At 43.8% G+C, this 22,192-nt stretch overlaps 1 protein-coding gene across 1 annotated transcript in view; it reads left to right on the top strand.

The window, feature by feature from the left end:
• DDR2 (discoidin domain receptor tyrosine kinase 2) overlaps positions 1-22,192 on the top strand; it is a 138,116-nt gene that overhangs the window by 73,794 nt on the left and 42,130 nt on the right. The window contains exon 2 of the mRNA XM_039245981.1: positions 2,120-2,228. Within this exon, the coding sequence (XP_039101912.1) occupies positions 2,120-2,228 (109 nt within the window). The remainder of the gene's footprint in view (positions 1-2,119; positions 2,229-22,192) is intronic.

Below are 22,192 nucleotides of genomic sequence, written 5' to 3' on the forward strand. Positions count from 1 at the left end.
CCCTCCCTGCCTCCCTCCCTCTCTCTCTCTCTTTCTTTTTCTTTCTTTCTTTCTTTCTTTCTTTCTTTCTTTCTTTCTTTCTTTCTTTCTTTCTTTCTTTCTTTTTCTTTCCCTCCCCACTTGTTTATTGAGGAGGGCAGGTCCGAGTTCTGTCACCAAGAAAACATCATAGAACACTTCTGCTTCCTCAAAAGACATCTTGGCTATGTTCTCTCGTTATTTACTCCATTCCCACTATAGCCCATTAAAATCCTACTCATCCTTCAAGAACCTGGGCAGATCAGATTTCTACATGAAGCTTTCTGTAATCACCTCAGCTTAATGGGATTTTGTCTCCTTTATAATTATGTATTGCATATTATTTATAGCAATGGATCCAATATTTGTTAATGTTTAGTGTTACCTGGCAGAAACTTTTTAATACAGTTTTTATTCTAGAACAGTTTCATACGTGCAGAGTCAATGCAAAGATAGCACATAGAATTCCTGCTTACCCAATACCTAGTTTCCCCTATTATTAACATCTTACATTAGTACAGTAGCTTTGTCATAGTTAACGAATCAATGTTGATACTTTATAATGACCTAAAGTCTATACTTCATTCAGATTTCCTCAGTTTTCCCCTATGTCCTTTATCTGTTCCAGGATCATCATATAGGATGCCACAAAACATTTAGTTGTCAGGCCTCCTTAAGCTCCCTTAGCTGGGACAGTTTCTTGGACTTTCTTGTCTTTTGTGATCTTCCTAGTTTAGAGGATTATTCAATAGGAATTTTGTAGAAGGTCCCTAAAACAGGATTGGACTGATGTGTTTCTCATGATTAGATGGTGGTAATGAGTTTTTAGGAGGAAGACCACGGAGGCTAAGTGCTGTTCTCATCACATCATATCCAGGGTACACATTAACAGTATGACTTATCAAAGGTGACATTAACCATCACCTGACTTGACATAGTGTTTGTCAAGTTCCTCCACTGAAAAGCTACTTTCTCCATTTCCACACTGGACTGTTTGGGAGAAGGTCGCTCTATGCAGTTCACCCTCAGAGGACAGACTGTGTGCCACCTCCTTAAAAGCAGAGTATCTACATAAATTATTTAGAATTCTTTTGAATGGGAAAATTTTCCATTCTCCCCTTTTGTTTATTCAACCATTTATTTATATCAACATGGACTTGTAGATATTTATTTTATTCTGTGGGTTATAGTCCAATACTACTTTATTTATTTTCTTGCTCAAATTGTTCCAGCCCTGACCACTGGGAATTCTTACAGTTAGTTCCTGTGTCCCTTTGCTATATCCCCATCATTTTGGGGGAGGTACACTTTCTTGATTTCTGTCACTAAAAGATCCTCCAGGCTCATAGTGCGTATGTCCTGCCCCAGGCCTGGGATCAGCCACTTCTCCGGGGAACTCTGGATCCTTTTATTGGAGAATGATATTAAAACCAAGATCTGGGCACTAGGCATACTTGTTGCTATGGTGGTGTCCATGCATCTGATACAGCAAAGAGATGCATGTGTGTATAGTAACCTGTATATATGCATATATCTATAGATGTTCCATATGTAACTGTATGTATCTCTATTAAGCTAAACATGAGTTCATACCAATGTCTCAACTCTAATTCCTTTCCACATAGGTTATTTGGGGAAATTTAAAGTTACAGAATCCCAGGTACCACTCCAGAGCTAGTAATTCAGGATAAATATTAACCTTAAGTCTTTTGAAAGGCAACTACATTAACACCATTGAATGTTTTTCTTGGTTTAATATTGGAATCAATATAAAAATTATGAGAACTTCATATTTGTAAGTTTTAGTTTAACACCATTCACAATGTGGGTAAGTATTTATCTTAGTAAAACTTTGTTACCTGCCTATAGTTTTGCTAGTGTTAATTCCATGACCTGATAGAGTTTGGAAATTCTTACATTATGTGATTATTGAATGTCCCACTAGACTCTTGAAGACTGTGATTTGAAATCCTAAATATAGAAATAAAGACTGTAAGAACACAAATATAATAGTGCAAGTTGTATTCATTCGTTTTGATAGTATCTATCTCACTCGTCTCTTCTCCTCTTTCTTGTTTTCTTGCATTTTCGTGGGCTGCAGGCTCCAGTTCCGACACCATCTTCTGAGATGACCTCGATTCCCAGAATGCCCTTGATGCTACTCCTGCTGCTGCCCATCTTGAGTTCTGCAAAAGCTCAGGTTAATCCAGGTAACACGGCCGTTGCTCAGTCACATGCTTGACCAGCCGAACACTCAAGTCCATCAACATTCATCCTGGGATAGGCCCTGCCAAGGGTATCCAAAGGGTCGTGTTTCCCCCTTTTCCATTCATTCATTCATTCATTCATTCACTTTCATGATGAAACATGTCCAAAGCAGAAACAGAAACTAATATCCTCTGTCTGTATAACATCTTGGCTGTTGTGAAAGGGCTTTTGATCTAAACTAGGGTGGAGTGAATGGGAATTTTAAAAAAATGGGAGGCGGAAGAAGCATCCATTGGCTTCTGCATCTTCTAGGAAACAGGAAAGAATTTTTAGATGACTTGGAGAACTTCTGCAGGTTGAGTTTCCAGTTATTTTTGGCTAGTTTAGGCCTGTGTTTTACTTGGATGTCACGTTGTGCTTTGGGGACCCTGGTCTTATGGGATCTCAGAGTCTCTCTCTTTCCTGCCAAGTGTGGCCATACTCAAAAATAGATGTGTCCAGAGAAATCTTTTAGTTCTCCCCAACTTTTTAAAACATTGCATATATTGTTTTTAATTCTTTAAAGTTAATTAATTTTTCAATTTACATTCAAATTGGTTAGCATATAGTTCAACAGTGATTTCAGGAGTCTGTTCCTTAATTCCCCTTACCCATTTTGCCCATGCTCCCTCCTACCATCCCTCTAGCAACCTTCTGTTTGTTCTCCATATTTAAGAGTCTCTTACGTTTTGTCCCCGTCCCTGTTTTTCTATTATTTTTGCTTCCCTTCCCTTATGTTCATCTGTTTTGGATCTTAAAGTCCTCATATGAGTGATGTCATATGATATTTGTCTTTCTCTAACTGACTAATTTCGCTTAGCATGATACCCTCTAGTCCCATCCACGTAGTTGTACATGGCAAGATTTCATTCTTTTTTATTGCTGAGTAATACTCCATTGTGTGTGTGTGTGTGTGTGTGTAGATATAGATGTAGATATAGACATAGATATAGATATAGATATCTATTACATCTTTATCCATTCATCCATCGATGGACATTTGGTCTCTTTCCTTACTTTGGCTATTGTCGATAGCGCCACTATGAACATAGGGAGAAAATTGCATGTATATTTTAAACTTTAAATTGAAGTAAACAATTTTATCACTTGTCTATTACCAGAGTAATGTCTCTCAACAACTTATGTGAAGTTGGTGATCCAGTCTGGGCTTGCTTGAACTATTCTTCCGATCTCTGGGTTCACGCACGTATCTGGGAGTCAGCTGGTTATTGGTTCATTCATTGGATGGCCTTGGCGCTGACAACTGGGCAACTTAGCTGTCCTTTCCTCTAGCAGACTAGCATGGATATGTTTTAATGGAAATTATACAGGAGCAATAGCAGAAGCAGTTATGTGCAGCACTTTCCAAGCCAATGCTTCAGTCACGTTCGCAGAGATCTCATTGGCCAAAGCAAGTCACATGGCCAAGCCCAGCATCAGAGTGGAATGGCGTAAGAGAAATCACATGGGGATGGCTTGAATACAGGGAAGGGTGAAGGATTGGAGTCATTTTTTTCATGTTGGCGCAAATATAAATATAGGAAAGTGTACATACATACTTATACATAGTATAAGTGCTCCATTTGATGAATTTTACGAACTGAATACATCCATCTAAGCAGGATCCAGATTAAGAAACAGAACTTTACCAGATTTCAGAAGCTCTCCTCATGCTACTTTTCAGTCACTTCTTCTCACCCTCACCCCAAGGGTAATCATTATCCTGCTTTCTAATAATATAGATTAATTTTGCCTGTTTGGCAGATGATGTGTAAATACTCTTTTGTGTCTGGCTTCTTTCATTCAGTATTTTGTTGATGATATTCATCCACACCTTTGCATGCAGTTGGTAACTGTTTGTTTTCATTGTTGTACAATAGCGCTTTGTTTGAATATTTTATTTATCCAGTCTGCTGTGGATGGGAATTTGGATCATTTCCATTTTGGGCCCATCATGAGCAAATCTGCTATAATCATTTTTGTAAAGGTCTTTTGGTAGAAGTGTGTCTTCAGCTTTTTGGGGGGTATATGCCTGGAAGTGGAGTTACTGAATTATATGTTACATACTGTGTGTTTTTCTACATACTACCAAAGAGTTTTCCAAAGAAATTTTTACCAATATGCCAATCCCACAGTAATGTATGAAAGTTCCAGTTGCTTCATGCTATATTTGGATTTTTGAGGACATTTTTATTTTGTCCTCTTTATATAGCAGGAGGGTACATTGTGAAAATTCTCACCCTCTTCTCCTAACTAGAATTCTATCTCTGTGGGATATTCTTTGTACCTGAAAAGGAAATATAACCAAAACACCTTAAAATCAAAGATTTATTGGTTTAATAAACCCAGTACTGTATTACTTTCTTATAATAAGCTTAGTTGGTACCTCTCAGATCTGAACTCGAACACCATTCCTTCATTTCTCTCCTCTGAAGTCCTCCTACCCAGGTGAGGTGTGGTTGCTTCCTGCTACATTTAACAAGTTCACGACCATCTCCCTGATTTGATCTCCAAGGGAAAGTCACTGTGTGTGCACAGAATGGTAGCATGTTTTGGTGCCAGGCACTTTCACAGAGACTGGGATGACATGAGGACATTTTGATGAATAAAACAAACCAAAACTTCTGTGTTCAAGAACATTGTAATGAATAAACCAAAAGAGCTAGGCTTCTGTGTTCAAGAACATTGTTGTAGCCCTGTGGCGGGAAATGAGCTGTGTGAAGACAGAAAACAATTATCGTTAAAACGTTTTCCCGTTTTCCTGGTGCCAACCATTTATGTTGGCTCTTTCTCTCTCTCTTTTTTTAAGTTTGTTTATTTATTTTGAGAGAGAGAGAGAAAGCTAAAGAGAAAGCCAAAGGGAGAGAGAGAGACTCCCAAGCAAGCTCCACACTGTCAGCACAGAGCCCAATGCTGGGCTCGGGCTTATGAACTGTGAGATCATGACCTGAGCTGAAATCCAGCGTCAGAGGCTTAACCAACTGAGCCACCCACGTGCCCCTTCTGTTGGCTTTTTCTTCCAGAGATAAAGAAAGAAATGTCTTGACTTGCAAAGATCTTTGTAGGAACATAGAATATTGGAGGTATACTGAAGAACTAATCCTTCTCTCTACCATTTCTTCTATTTTACCAAGTTAGGCTAGAGACTAACAATGAGAAATTGTAATCAGTGTTAGGGGGTCTAGGCACAAAGCATGGGGTTCATGGAGTCTTTGGCCATGCACACTAATGAATGTGGGGTAAATATATAATAAACGCATGTTGATTTATGGATGACTTTTCAGAAGTCCTTACTGGTATCTACGGAAAGATGAAAATTCTTGGCCAGTTAGGTTTTCCCCACAAGTTGGTCCCATGGTATAAATCAATGGCATCTTGGATGTAAGTCAGGAGAACTGGGTTATCAACAGATCTTAAAATACTGCCATATATTTTAATAGAGTATTTGATATATAATAGAGTATTTGTCAGTCTTGACTGGCAAATAGTAACTGGGCTAAACATTAAATTTAATTAATATAAAGTCTAAAACAAACTCATTAGTTTAAACCCATTTTGGGGATTTCGTCATGGATGCTGGTGTCACCCCACAGAGGCTCCCAAGCCGTGCTAGTGTGATCTAGGTAGCAGATCACGACATGAGGCAAGAGGGCTGTTGGCTCACTGCTATAAGGCCCCAGAGCTTTGGCAGCTGCAGCCAAGCAGGTAGTGGGGCTGGTGGTAATAGTGGCATCTCCAGTAATGGCAGGGTTCAAGGTGGCATTGTCATTGGGGGCTGCAGTGTAGACTCTCCAGGTCCACCTGGGAAATACTGACATGCAGGAGTATGTACACAGTTCTGAAGTGTGGACGGCATGCCTAGCCAAGTTCCCATTGTACCATGTACCAGGGACAGGGACCTGATGACTGTTGATGCAATGGGAAGGTCACTGGAAGAGTTTCAGGCAGTTTCCTCTGTCACACTCATGGCTCAGGAGGATCATGTAGCTAGTGGCATCTCCATGAAACGATCATACCAACAATTTCTGAAAAGCATTTCTACAAATCAACAAATGGTGTGGACATTGTTGGAATATTCTGTGGAATGATTTGAAGCTTGCTTAGAAAATAGTATTTAACTCATTGGGGAGCCCAAGTGGCTTAATTGGTTGAATGTCCAACTCTTAACTTTGGCTCAGGTCATGATCCCAGGGTTGTGGGATTGAGCCCACATTGGGCTCCATGCTGGGTGTGGAGCCTGCTTAAGATTCTCTCTCTCCCTTTCCCTCTGCCTCTCCCTGCTCATGCTCTCTCTCAAATAAGGAAGGAAGGAAGGAAGGAAGGAAGGAAGGAAGGAAGGAAGGAAGGAAGGAAACGAAAAAAGAGAAGAAAAGAAAAGAAAAGAAAAGAAAAGAAAAGAAAAAAGAAAAGACAAGACTATCTAACTCACTTAGAAAGTAATTCTGAGGGAAAATCTGGTTATGATCCCGGCTTGGTCTTTAATTGTGTGACATTAAGCATGCCATTGTATTTTTCTTTGTATGTCCTTAATCTTTTCACCTGTAGTAAGGTGAAGTTGGATTAGATGATCTGTGAGAGGCTTTCTGTCACAACCTTACTGTGATTTTATGGTGTGGGAGTTTTACTGCCTATACTGAAGATATAGATGGGCTTTGGGCTCAGAAGCAGGGTCCCTGATCTTGCATGTCTGTTCTTTGTAAAAAAAAAAAAAAAAAAAAAAAAAAATCCAGCTTGTCCCCAACTCCCTGGCACTTCTCAGGCTTGGGTTCTAAAATCTGAACTTCAGGAGAGCCTTGCTTTTGAGGTTAAGCACAAAGAAGATAGCTGATAAATATACAGATTGCCCCAGCCTAATCTGTAGGAGTTCCATAATACCAGAAGCTTTTTGTTGGGCATTTTTTTCTCTGGAGGTGGGTCCAAGAAGAAGCCTTTCAGGAAGAAGAAACAGCATGTATGCGATGACTGGAAGGGAGAGGGAGGTACGCATGGGGCTGCCTGGTGGAGGGCGCTGAGTGAGGACCCAAAGGGGCAGCTGTTCTGTCTTCTTGTAGGTCCTGGGGCTGAGCTACTGGGCTTACAGGAGAGCCCGAGAGGACCTCCAGGAGAGAGAGACATCTTGAGACTCCACAAAGAAGGATTAGAATAGTCTGGGCTATAGTAGTGGTTTGGCCAGACACCTCTGGGCTTCTCCTTCAGTGGCCAGTGGGGCCCAGAATCTTAGGGATTCCTAGGGAGGAGGATGAGTAGAAGTGACCTGATTATCCTGGACACTGAGCTCAGGGACCTGAGGTCCTGAAGACTCACCCAACCACCCAGACAACCGCTGTATGTGAGGAACATGAGGGGGGTTGGTCCCGCCCTCTGCCTTGGCCCGTGACAAGTGCTTTCACTTGGAAGAGGGAGAAGCCCAGGCATTTAGGATGCACAGGACAGAGCCAGGGCAGGGCCATGCTGGGGCTTCCTGTTTCCATTCCGCATTTCCCCTTCATAGACAGCAGGGAGCTTACTAGCAATTCAGAACCCTGGGGTGGGGGTGTCCTCCTTTGGTGTCTAGAATGCTCCTACTTCCAGAGAAGAGGCAAAGACATTAGAGGGTTGGAATTCTGAGAGGAGGCATTCTCCGAATTCTTCTCCTATAGACTCCAAATGTGTTTTAGGTTCATCACTGTGGTGGTGTCATTTCCAGCATCAATCCTACAGCCCAGGGAGTTCTTTGGATCTAGGCAACTAGCATCCTTGGCTGTTTGAGTTGCAATGGCCCTCAACGATATCCAAGTCCCTCTCCCCCATTTTACAGATAAAGAAAGTGATATCAAAGGGGGTGAGAGGTTTGTCCAGGAGCACACATCTAGTGAATGGTAAAACAGGAGCCATGACTCCCGTCTCCCAGCTCCAAGTTCATTCCACCAAAACCACTCAGCCCCTCAGGGAGCCACTGAGGAAATGACCTTTCTCCAATAATCTTGTAATAGCCAGGCAGTCTCATGGCTACTTTTCTGTGACAGCCAGTGTCCATTTAGGGGGGGGTGAGAGGGGTGCCCTGAGGCAAAGGAATAGAAGAAGACTAGCACGATCATGCAGAGCTCGCTCTGGGGGCCTTGGTCTCATCAACACGCCCAGCAAGGAAGAGTCACGCTAGACGCCCTTTAGTACTGACTCAGCCTTGGGAAGGTCAAGGCTCCAGAGATGCCCCGTTCTGCACAGCGGCATCTCCTTCTCCTCACCCCCTTGCCTGCCGCCAAAGCTGAGACATGTAACTTACACACATTTCCAAACTGGAGAGTCATGGGCTCTCACCATTCATGTCCCCAGAGATGTGTGAGAGGGTTTGCGGGGCTTCGTCTAAGGAGAATATGGCACTGGCTTCGGATTCCTGAAAGCAGACCTGGGATGCTAGCACAGTGTGTGTGTGGCTGTGTGTGCATGTGTGTATATGTGTGTGTGTGTGTTTGTGTGTGTGTGTGTGTGTGTGTGAGAGAGAGAGAGAGAGAGAGAGAGAAGGGACCTCCCTGCTTGCATTTCTCTTAAGCAAGCGATGCGGATGCTGCTCAGCTTGGCCTTTTCTTGCTTGTATGTTTGTTTGTCGAGTCTAGCCTGAGGGTGGCCTTTGGTATCCTTCCTGCCAGTAAAAGGATCTTTCTCTGGGGACAACAGAAGCTCGTCTGCCCTTTAAACACCCTCTGTTGTGCCAAATAGGGAAAAAGAGCATGCAGAGTTCAAAGGAGAGTACCAACTAATATTCAACCAGCACTTTAGTATATTCCTGGTGCCATTTGAAGTGGGGGTCAGCAAATTTAATCTTTGCAATAATCTTATGAAGTAGGTAGTATCAGTATTCCAGTTTGACAGAGGAGAAACTGAGGCCCAGAAACCTTAGGTAACTCACTCAAGGTTGCAGAGTGAGTGTGAGGAGGTAAGAGGTGCTCCACCTCCGGCAAGCGTGCTCTTGACCTCTGTGCTCCTGGGCTGTCAGACTCGCGGGGTGCTCCCACATGGCCCAGCCAGGTCAGCTCTCCAGGGTCTCAGTGGTTGAAATACCGAAGGTATGAATGTGGGTCAGACATGAAGGAATTTTCCAGGCCAGATGGACAGAGGAAAGGGGGGCATTCGAGCTTAAGGAAAGGCACAGAGGCACAAACAGAAAAGTAAGAGTGTGGAGATGCTTGTCACTGAGGGGTCCCCAGGGCAAAAGTGAGGTTTGGGTGGTGCCCGAAACAGGAGCCACATAACTTTGGGATCGAAGTATGTGGCAGATCCTTTCCCGACCAAAGGTTTTGTCCTCACCCAGTGATAACAAAATAGTGTGCCACGTCCTTCCTCCCAGGATGCAAGTTCTTTCCACTGCAACCACCTCCCTCCCCAACAGTTAGATTCCTTAGTTTATTTTTAAATACATTTAAATCCCCTATACCCATTTCTTACACCCTCTACCCCCTGCCTCAGGTCACCACCAGTCTGTTCTCTATATCTGTGAGCTTTAAAAATTTTTTTAAATGTTTTTATTAATTTTTGAGAGACAGAGAGAGCAAGGGAGGGGCAGAGAGAGAGGGAGACACAGAATCTGAAGCAGGCTCCAAGCTCCGAGATGTCAGCACAGAGCCCGACACGGGGCTCGAACTCACAAACCGCGAGATCATGACCTGAGCCAAAGTCAGATACTTAACCCACAGAGACACTCAGGTACCCCTTATATATATATATATATACATATATATATATATATTTTAGATTCCACATATAAGAGAGATCTCTGTCTGACTTATTTCAGTTAGCATAATGCTCTCAAGTTTTATTCATACTGTCACAAATGGCATGATTTCCTTTTTCTCATGACTAATATTCCATTGTTTACCTATACCACAATTTCCTTATCCATCCACCCATCATGGACACTTTGGTTGTTTCCATATCTTGGCTAGCATAAATAATGCTTCAATGAACATTGGGGGGGGTGTGCATATATCTTTTTGAGTTAGTGTTTTCATTTTCTTCAGATGAATATCCGAAAGTGGAATTGTGGGATCACATGATAGTTCTATTTTTAATGTTTTGTGGAAACTCCACACTGTTTTCCCCTAGGGGCTGTGCTAATTTACATTCCCACCGAGAGCGGAAGGATTTCTTTTTTTTCCACATCCTCGCCAACACTTATTATCTCTTGTCTTTTTGGTAGTAGCCATTTTAACAGGTTTGAGGTGATATCTCATTGTTGTTTTGATGTCCCTTGCCCTGAGGATGAGTGATGTTGAACTTTTTTTTTTCCATGCACCTGCTGATCATCTGTATGTCTGCTTTGGAAAATGTCTGTTCATACCTTCGGCCTGTTTTTTAATTGGACTATTTGGTTTTGTGCTCTTGAGTTGTATGAGTTCTGTATATATTTTGGATACGAGTCCCTTATCAAAAATATGATTGGCAAATATTTTCTCCCATTCAGGAGGTTGCCTTTTTATTTGTCAGTGGTTTCCTTTGCTGTGCACAAGCTTTTTAGTATGATGAATTCCCAGTTATCTATTTAGTTAGTTAGTTAGTTAGTTGCTTTTGTTTCTGGTGTCAGATTAAAAAAATCATTACCAAGACCCATGTCAGGACGCTTACTGCCTGTGTTTTCTTCTAGGAGTTCTACGGTTTCAAGTCTTCCATTCATGTCTTTAATTGATGTTGAGTTAATTTTTGTGCACGATATAAGATAATGGTCAGGCTTCATTCTTTTGCGTGTGGCTGTCCTGTTTTCCCAACACCATTATTGAAGAGACAATCCTTTGCCCATTGTATGTTCTTGGCTCCTTTGTCATAAATTAACTGACCATGTATGTGTGGATTTATTTCTAGGTTCTCTACTTTGTATGACAATACCATACTGTTGTAATTACTACCGCTTTGTAATATATCTAGGAGTTGGGGGACATGATGCCTTCAGCTTCGTTCTTCTTTCTCAAGATTGCTTGGGCCATTCAGAATTTTTTTGTGGTTCCATACCAATTTTAGGATTATTTGTTCTATCTCTATTGTTTGTTTAGGATTATTCGAAAAACACCATTGGAATTTTGATCGAGATTGCTTTGAATCTGTACATTTCCTCAGATAATATAGACGTTTTTACAATACTGATTCTTTCATCCATAAGCACGGAATATATTTCTATTTATTTGTATCTTCTTTGATTTCTTTTATTAATGCTTTGTACTTTTTGATACGCAGGTCTTTCGCCTCTGTGGTTAAATGTATTCCTAGGTATTTTATTATTTTTATGCAATTATAAAAACGAGATTGTTTTCTCTATGTCTACTTCTGATACTTCATTATTAGTGTATAGAAATGCAACAGACTGTTTTCGTGTAGTGACTTTACATCCTGTAACCAGGGTGCAGCCTCCTTTTGCTGTCATATTTCAGCAAGTCTGAGACAAAGATGTTCCAAGATATAGACAGGCAGTAAGCCTTCCCGGGTCCTCTTTCCAGATTGTTCCCTGAATCGGTGGTTCTTCTTGACCCTGAGGTCTCATTATAGATAGCATGGAGAGTGAGCACTGACGTACCATGTGATGCCAATGTGGTTTGGTGAAGAGACCGATGGCAATGGACATCAAGAGACCTAGAGCCTGGTTCCACCTGTGTCACTATCCAGCTTTGTGGCTTAGGTAAAGCTCTGTGTCTCACGTTGCCCACTTTTACAACGGGGAACATAACCTCTGCTCTCTGCCCTCCACACGGCTACAACAGGGGGATCGAATGAGATAATGGAAGTCAAAGGGCTTTGGACAGCAATATGCGGATATTGATGGTTGTGATTTGTTACTTTTGGAAGAAAATAAAAATAAAAATAAACCAAATACCATAAAACAATGGCTTCTATTTAGCAGACGGTGGGGGAGGAAAGAGAAAAAGAGTTCATGAGTGACCATTATGGTCCCTTGTGGTCTCCAAGAGAGACTCAGGTTCCCTCTGGGCAACGGGGGCTTCTGACAGCCCTGAACTCCGGCCATGCTAACTCCACGGGGACGCAGGGCACTGTGCCTGGGCGAGCTTATCCACGGCAGTGTGTTTTTCTGAGGAGAATAGTGTGATTGTTGACTTAGCTCTCGGTCCTAGCCAGCAGGCCTCTGAGGAGCATGGATGTGGCGTGATAGGCCTCCCAGAATTTTTTGTGGTTTGGACACGTACACAGTAAAGTAAAGTAAAAGTTAAGACATTCAAAACAGTGAGGTTTTTGGGGGGCTTAAGGAGGAGGTGGTGAGTTGTTAAGAAATATGCAACTTTTTTTCCCCTGCAGCACAGACATCTATGACTTTGGTCTTTGTCTTATTTCGTGTGGCAACGATCTTTTGTGTATTCATGGCCAATGCCCATCACAGTTCCTGGCTTATATAGACAATCAATAAGTGCTTGTGGAATAAGGCAAAGACAGGAAGGCAGGGAGTCAGGGGGCTACCAGGCTTCTCTGTATTTTTCTGCAAAAAAAAAAAAAAAAAAAAAGCATCTAGATTATGCCATTGACTCTTGGTCTCCCAAAGATGTTAGGAAGCTGAGAAGGAGTTCATAAGAATATCAACCCCTTGAGTGACGGGATGCTGAGTACAGAGTGAGCAGGTCGGGAGGAGGGGGACGGGCTGAAGCCCCCTGAGCTGCAGCTGCCAGTGGGAAAATCCAGCCTTCTGGTGTCTGAGGGTCTGGGGACCACAGCCCTGCTCACGGGTAGGACAGCCTGGGTGCTTTTCCCAAATGCCTAAGGTGTCCCCGCTTTGGCCTATCAGCAGAGCATTTCAGCACTTATCAATAGAGGGAAATGTGCTTAAATTTACCCACATATGTGTAAACCTCTATTTTGGCATCAGAGGGAGGAATTCAGATTCAATCTTTTGGGTGCTGTAACCTCTATTCAAGATATAAGGCCAAACCATGAAGTGTATTTTCTGTGTACAAGCATGGCTAACAAGAAATGATTCATCGTAGCATTGGAGGAGCCCTGGCTATGCAGGGAGAGGGAAGGGGCGGGGAAGGGGGCAGGTCCACCTTTGGAAAGCTATAATTTTAATTTGTTTGCTTTTAGGAGGTTAGACCAATATTTAGGACTCTGTAGTAGATTTCTTACCAAGAAACTTGCTCAATCGTGATAGGTAACTATGCATTTCGCAAATGCACAGAGCAAGAAAGATGCTACCAGCTAGAGGGACCCTGGTCTCCTGCAAGAGCTCTGGGATTTTGCCCTGTAGTGACGCCCTCTAGCCGTGCAAAGCCCAGAGCCAGCCTCGGGCCCCTGCTCCAAACTGAGGGATGGCTGAAAGTGGCTGTGGGAGTTATAGCCCCTCTTGGATTCTCCCTTCTCTGAAGTCTGGTCCCCTATTCTCATGGTCTGTTTGGAAAAAAAAAACTTCTATTTGGATGTTTTGCCCATTTTTAACTTTTTTTTTAAACCTCAGCAGCAGTCAGATGCTTTCCAGTGGATGATTTATGAATTTTATCTAGGTCTTTCAGACATTCTCAGGGGGAGTGCTGGGTAAGCTACTCCATCCCATCTGGAAACAGAAATAAACATTAACTTTTACCTTGTTGCCTGATTATGTTAACCGATTATGTTTGCCTTTTTGAATTGGCTAGTGGGAAGCTCAGAGCCAAATGTGAGACCCACACCCTATACCAGCAAAGGTATAGATCCAAATGTAATATCTTTTATTAGCTCTCTAGCTTATCTTATTTTCCCTATTCTCTTTCCCCTTAACATACATCCATGCATACATACGTATATACATTTATTCATTTATTAATTATCTTATACAATTTTGGAAACCAGTTCCAATCTTTGTTTAAGAATGAGTCAGAGTAAAAATAGTTAAAAAATAAATAACATCCATTAGTACTGTTCTAAGCATTACTCTGCTTCAAACATGACTAAGTACTCAATAAGTACTAACTCATCCTTATAGCATTCTTATAAACAAATACTATTCTTACCATTAAGCTGAGAGGCTGAAAGTGAAGTAACCTTCCCAAGGCCATAAAATCTCCCGAGTTGCTTAAGAAAGAATGAATGTAACATTTAAAACAAATAATCCTTTCTCTCTGCCTCCTGGATGTCATTTCTGGAGCCCTATTATATTTCAGGAAGCATGCTAAGTTCTTTGTATTCATTATATTAAATCTCCACAAGAGCCCTCTTGGCAATGTTGTTAAAAATGAGGAAATTCAGGTTCAGAGAGGTTTACTAACATGTCTTGGAGTTCTACAATTTTGGAAGTGGCAGAATCCAGTTTTAAGCTTCCAAATCATGGCCCTAGTTTTCTTCTCAATTCCTGACCTGCTGTCCCTTCAACTCACTGTCATTTTTTTTAATTAAAAAAATGTTTATTATTTATTTTTGAAAGAGAGAGAGTGAGCGTGCAAGTGGGGGAGAGGTTAGAGAGAGAAAGAGACACACACACACACACACACATACACACAGAATCCGAAGCAGGCTCCATCCAAGCTGTCAGCACAAAGCCCGACACGGGGCTTGACCTCACCAGCCACGAGATCATGACCTGGGCTGAAGGTGATGTTCAACCAACTGAGCTGCCCAGGCACCCCTTCAACTCATCTTCCTGTTGAGGGAAGGACATACTATTCTACTGTGAAACTTTCACTGACTTTGGTAGCCGGGAAGAAGAATGTATCTTGGCTGATCCTCACTTTGATGCCCTGGAATCCAGTACAGCCTGGGGACCCCTCTTCCAGAGCTCTGCGCAATAATTGTTTCTGGAAAGTATTTTGGACTTCCAGGAAGGCTGCAGCTCTAAATGGCTAATCATAAGGGGAATCTCAACTTGGGCAAAAGGGGGCTTGGCAGAATCTCCCTATGTGTCTAGAGGAACCCAAATAATCTTCCTTGCCCCTAGCAGCAACCTGCTGTGTAGATAGTTACCTGAATAATGAACCAGTCTGGAGTAGCAGCCAATGTGGAGCTTGGGAGGGACTTGGACTCAAGCGACAGCTTCTCTAATGGGACCACTTTGTCCTTTCTGATATTGGAAGAACTTGATTATGAGTAGCTTGGTGTTGAAGAAGGAGGAACCGGGGATCAGGAACAGTCCAGTGCAGGAATTTCAGTCTTTGTCAGCTGTGCGTCCTTGACTAAGTCAGTTCAACTTTCAGGGGCTCATAGGTTCTAACTAATATTTGATGTGGAGCCATTGGAGGAGTCCTGCAGCCCCTTCTTGACTCTAAAGTTTCTGATTACAGATGTTCTTTTAGACCAGAGACCGTCTTGGGTCCCCTGGTTGACCCCAGTGACCCCCCTCCTGGTCATTCTGGTCTTCCTTGTACCCAGAGAGGCCCAGGTGTCAGCTCTCCATGCCTCAGGACTCACGTGTGCCGTGTGTGTGTTTTCCTGGAACTCGCATATAGGACACTCATTGATGGGTAAGCCTGTGGTCTGGAGCTAGCAGGGAGATGGTAAACATCCCGGAACAAGCCGCCCTTTCAGGCTCTCAACCTTGGCAGCAGAATATGAAAATAATTCTTGGGAAGCTGGGGCCTGGTGGCAGCTGCTTCTCCTCGGCCTGCCTGCCAGTCCCTCCCGGCGCTCAGGATGGATTGAGCTCCTCCCGGCCTGCGGCAGCCGGCACTGGTAGTTTTCCACTCTGGGAAACTGGAAAGCGAACCAGCTTCTCTGTCCAGGAGATTGGCGGGTGGCGGAAGTGTCAAGAACGACCAAGAACAACTCAGCAGGCAAAACCAGGACACCCTTCTTCGCTGCTGGGTCTCTTGCTTCCCTTGCTGTCCTCTGCCTTTGCGTATGCCCCCTTATCTTTCATAATGTGGAGTTCAGAGACGATGGATGGGATCTGATTTAAAGAAAAATAAAGATGAAGTGGGCTTGGGGAAAAGCACAGGGGCCTGACCTTTAGGAATTGGCACTCTGACTCTTTGCTATTGGCAATGGTCCCTTCCACGGGAGTTTACCAAAAATAGGCATATTCAATAGGAAAACCACACTGGTACAGCTGAAAAGTGCCACGTTGGTTGCCATGGGCCGAGGCTTATCCTGGTTCCAAAGATCCACTAGTAGGAGAAAGGCCATCCAAGATCAGCTTGTCTTTTTTCCTGTGCCCTTTCTCCCAGGCCCCTGGGAATACTGATTCACCAAGAAACTTGGCCTACTGGCTGCTTTTCTGGCCCTTATCTCTGAATTCCCTGTCCTCATCCTTATTATCTTGGATTCCAACATCTAGACTTCAAGACCCACTCCCATTGTCCGAAGAAGGGTTGTAATATTTGCGGCTCAGAGCCTTGCTCTGGCGATGAGCTGGGGGCCTTCATCGAGGCAGAGTGAGGCTCCCAGCTCTTTTCCCTTCTTTCGTGCCTCTCCTCACCAAAGCGTGATGGTCCCTCCTCAGCGCAGCTTTTTGGACCTTTAGCCGGTGTCCATTGACTAATATTCATGCTGAAGCTTCTCTTCCTCTCCTGCAAATGCCCACAAAGCCCTTGAAAGAGCAAACATCTCTGCTCCTCGATGTCCTTTGGTGATGATTGAGAAATGAATCAGTTCTGGAGAAATGAATCAACGACAGCACCTGCCCTCAAGAGTTCAACACATAGGGAACTCTCCATTCACCCAGCCTTGGGCTCATCCATCCACCCACTTGCTTCCTTATTTATTTACCAAATGTGTATTGAGTGTCTAAGGGGCACCGTGTGTTGGCAGCTGCTCAGGGGGAAAAGGGAGAATCTGACATGATTACTATTCTCAGAATTGCTTACAGGTTCAATATGGAGGTAAACGAGCATGAGTGACCTAGAAAATCTCCGCTGAAGCTTGTTTCCTAAAAGAAGCCCCCCACCCATCTCTTTTATCCCCCTATCATATTTTAGAGTTTTCCACAGTTCTGTCATACCATCTGAAATAGTCATGACTAATAATAGCTATTGTCAAACAGACAGTTTGATCGCCTGTTTGGTGATTGAAAATCTGGTGCCTTTTGTCTCCCTCCTCTCGCAGAATGTAGGATCCATGTCACTTTATCTGTCCTGATCACCACTGTATCTTCATAGCCAGAACTGATTTCTTAGATAAATTCATGAGCATTAAATAAATTAATATGAATGTTAAATAGATACATTTGTTTAAATACATAGACAAAAAGAGGGGTTGTGATAGACATGTAATGACTCAGAATTACCAAGAAGTCTTATACGTCTGCTGCCTGGTTAAACATCATTAGTCAGGGCTTCCCTTGCCTTATTTCTCAGATCTCTGTTTTGAAGCCTCCTAATTAGGAACAACAGAGAACTCCCCTTTTACCACTTCTTCAACACTTATTGAACACTCACTTAATACCGGACACCCTACTACAAATTAGGGAAACGACAGAGAGCGAGATAGACAGGATCCCTACCCATAAGACACTTAATAGTTAGTGGAGAGACCAAAACGAAACAAGTATTTGTATTGAAACAGACAATTATTTGTATTACAAGTGTGAAAAGCTCTAAGAAGGAAACCAGCTCTTTTTTTTTTTAATTTTTTTTTTTTAAATTTATTTCCAGGAGAGAGAGAGTGAGAGACAGCGTGAGCAGGGGAGGGTCAGAGAGAGAGGGAGACACAGACTCTGAAATAGGCTCCAGGCTCTGAGCTGGCAGTCAGCACAGAGCCCGACACGAGGCTCGAACCCATGAACCGCGAGATCATGACCTAAGCGAAAGTCGGACGCTTAACCGACTAAGCTACCCAGGCGCCCCTGAAGGAAACCAGCTCTTTGCAAGAGCAGGTAACAGAGTCTCCTAATTCCCCCAAGGGCTCAGAGGAATTCCCTAACAGCTGAAGGATGAGCAGAAGTCAGCAGGTAAGGGAGGGGAGGGGAAGAACATTCCAGGTACAAGAAACGTGACATACAGAGAGACCTTGAGGCTTAAGGTACTTTGTGCGTTTATGAAGTCAAGATGAGATCCGGCAGACAGGTGTGGAGAGCCCAAGAAGGTGAGGCCGGAGAGGTAGCTGGGCCCCATCCCACAGACCTCATGGGCCACACCATCCCAGGAAGACTGGAAAGCTGTTAGAAGGTTCATGTCAGAATAAGATTCAAGGAAGCTCTCCTGGGCTGCCGTGTGGAGAAGGATTGGTGGAGGAACCGGGAGGAAGAGCTGAAGGCTGGGCCCTGCATGGGAGGAGTGGAGAAGGAGGGAAATAGCTGGACTCTTCTCAGGATGTAGTGATGAGGGAGCAGAAGACAAGCTGAGGGCCAGGTACTAGTGAGCCCCCACCCCTGAGCCCCCCCACTCCCACGTGGGATTGTGCGACATTCCTCAGGCACTCCTGGCTACCCAAGAACAAAGGAAAGGAAACAAAGGGTTAACTGATAGTGATCACAGTCATGCAGGATGCAAGTCTCCATCAGTTTACAAATGTCTTAGTAAATTACAAGAAAAAGGCAATCTTATCAAGAGCCTAATCTCCAGAAACCTGTAGACTCAGGTTCCTGGAGCCCCAACATCCCCTCCCCTCAGCAGCGCTGTGGGGAACAAAGGCAAGAAGGGAACGGCAGGTAAAACTGAATTTCCTTATAACCTGCAGCCTATTGACAAATACTTGAGGCAAATACAGAGTTCAACATTTCTCCAGGAACCACCCGTCCCCCCCCCCCAGGCTTCATGTTTAGGCCTTGCTTGAGGGAAAACAACCTCAGCTTGACAGTAGCAAGGCCCAGCATCCAGCGAGTCCTCTTTAGCACATGAAAGTCCTCCAGGAGGCCTCCCTTTGACCTTGACCTCCCCCAACTCCACAGCACAGAATAACCAGTCACTCTTCACAGCCCACTGCAGCCCTTCCTGCCTGTGGGTCCTGTCCCTGTGCTCCCCGGCCTCCTACAGCAGGAATAAACATGTCACCTGTCACTGCGGAAGCCTTCCTCTCCCAGAGTCCTGTGCTGCTCCAGGTGCCACAGCTCAGGGAGGCTTTCCAGTTCTCGTGGTGTCGCCACTGCTGTCCACACGTGGTTGGCTTCCCCCTTCCGGGCGAGGGAAGGACTGGAGGGGATAAGGAGGGGGGGGTGCACTGACACATTTAGAATTTTCTTTTTTTATGTGGACAGCGGAGCCTCATTTCATCCTACCCCCCCCCCCCCCCCCCCCCCAGTCCTTCCGGTTGTCAAACCTGAGCAGCAGTCACCTGGAGGGCTGGTGAAAACCTGGTTGGCTCGGCTCCACCTTCAGGGTGATTCAGTAGGTCTGGGGTGGGGACTGAGAATTTGCATGTCTTTTCTTTCTTTTTTAAATTTATTTTATTATTTAAAAAAATTTTAATGTTTATTTAGTTTTGAGACTGGGACAGAACACGAGTGGGGGAGGGGCAGAGAGAGAGGGAGACACAGACTCTGAAGTAGCTCCAGGCTCCGAGCTGTCAGCACAGAGTCCGACGCGGGGCTCGAACCCACAAAATGCAAGATCGTGACCTGAGCCCAAATCGGATGCTTAACCGACTGAGCCACCCAGGTGCCTCCCCACTTTTTTTAAAAATTCAAGTTGGTTAACAGACAGTGTAGTCTTGGCTTCAGGAGTAGAACCCAGTGATTCATCACTTACATAGGACACCCAGTGCTCATCCCCAAAAGTGCCCTCTTTAATGCCCATCATCCATTTCACACACACACCCCCAACTGATGGAATGAGGCAAGATATTTGCAAATGACATATCGGAGAATTTGCATTTTTAACAAGTTCACAGGTGGGGGGTGGGGCTGCTGGTCCTGGAAACCCACTTTGAGGATCAAAGCTGTAGCACAGTAATTAAGGGGAGCAAAGAGCCTCAGCAGGGGAATTGGCTCTCCTTTGACACCCAATAGAGTACCCTAGGAGGGATCTCTCTCTCTCTCTCTCTCTCTCTCTCTCTCTCTCTCTCACTCACTTTTTCTCTCCCTGTCCTTGTTAAATATGGAAAGTACCTCCATAGGCATAATCAGAACACAAAATAGATAGGGTTCCTGAGCCCAAGAAATACCGACATGCTTCATTCATGCAGCCGCAGCGAGGGCAGCTGTGATAAAACTTCCTGGTTGTGGTTCCCAGGATAAGCCTTGGTGGGGAAGTTATTTGCAACAATATCATGACTCACTCTATACGGCCCTCTTTCCCCATTTCTGGTTAACTTTAGAGGTTCCGAGAAACGGAAGTTCTCCTTACACTCATGGCCCAGTGACTAGAGATTCATGATAGCCAGGAATGCAAGCCCAGTGGGACTGTGAATGTGGATGTCCCTGGACTTGGACTTGGGAATGGCCCCAGAGATTGATCACGTGTCCAGGCTGGACGGGACCTGGAGACATGGTTCCCAAGTGTGGCTGCACGGCAAAATCACCTGGGGAATTAAAAAATATATATATGCAGGTTCCTGGGCATAGTTGCAGACCTACAGAAGAAAAGTCTCTACGATGGGGCTCACAAACATGCCTTCTACAACCTTTCCAAGCAATTCTAAAGCAGATGGTCTATGGACTGGCTTGTGGGAATCACTGCCTTAGAAAACATCGAATCCAGAAACCATTTAATGCCTTAGAAAACTGAGACCCAGAAAGGATGTGAACTTTGCTCAGATCCCAGAGTGGATTTGAAATCTTCCCCCACCCCCCGGCCCCCACAGGTTGTATAGTTGAGAGACAGCAGTCTTTAGAGTCAGAATCTAAAGTGAGTTAGTATTTACTCCACGAATGGCCTTAGGCAGTTATTTAACATCTTACCTATCGATGCGGGATTCCTGAGAAACAGGAAGTAATGAGTGACAAAATACCACGTTGTCTGACACTTGATAAATGCAGTGTATCCGTGGATGATGACATTATCACAGTATATCATTAAAGTGAGGACACTGTTGACCCTCCTGTACCATCACTTTGTGTAACGCTAAGAAAACACCCCCAGTCAGTTAAGCTATGACTCACCATTTGCTTGTTAGATGCGTTCAGATTTCAGATATGTTAATGCATGAAAAATAAAGGGAAATACTCTTCTTCTCTTTCCTCAACCCAGCGCAGATTACTGCCACTATTAAATTAAATACTTAAATGCCTGAAGAAGAAGCATACTTCGTGTGCTTGAGGAGCAGCAAGGAGGATGCGAAGACCATGCATACGTTTTGGATGTTATTATGAGTGAGGTGGAACTTCCCGGGGGGCGATGGGCAGAAGCATTATGTAGCCTGATTTACATTTGCATAGATCATGGGGCAAAGTAGACAAAAGAAAGTCTGGATTAGGAGATTATTGTTTTATTCCTGGTGATAGGAGACGGTAGATTGACCTAGAACGGTAGCTGCGTATGTGTGGAAGGAGGTGGGGATTCTTTAGGGTGGCTAGTGGGATTTCCTCATCAGCTGATGGGCTGGTTATGGAATATGAAAGGAGTCAAGGGTGGCCTCAAGATTTTTGGCTCAAGTAATTGGAAGAGTGGAGTTGGTTGAAATGGAACAGACTAGGGGTGAGGTTTGCAGGGTGACTTATTTACCCAACTTTATTCTAACTCCTAATCTATCTCTACCTCATTTTTCAATCAATAGTTTTGGACACATATTGTCTCCCCAGATTTGCACCAAGAAATAAAATTGAATTAATATATAATCCCCCTGCCTACCCTCTTTTTACCCCCAAAAGTTTGCCATCTACAGGAGAGATGAGACTCACACATAACATATGAGAAATAAATATGTACCAAAGGCTATAAAACAGATAATTAAAAATATCAGACATCGGAGTAAGGAGAAATTTACCAAAATTGGTACTATTCTTTCTTTAAAAAATGCTTACTTTAGTTGCGACCAAGTTCATTGCATTGCAGAGACAACGCTAGATCTAACCTAAGTTAGTCTTTCTACTTCAGGTGTGCAACCTCCCTGCTGTATTTGGAACCACCAAGAAGGCTCTTTTCTTGACTTCTGTTCCCTTCCCGTGAAACATTCTGCCCTCCAA

This window comes from Hyaena hyaena, unplaced genomic scaffold (genome assembly GCF_003009895.1).
Source record: "Hyaena hyaena isolate Hyena2069 unplaced genomic scaffold, ASM300989v1 scaffold_275, whole genome shotgun sequence".
NCBI lineage: Eukaryota > Metazoa > Chordata > Mammalia > Carnivora > Hyaenidae > Hyaena > Hyaena hyaena.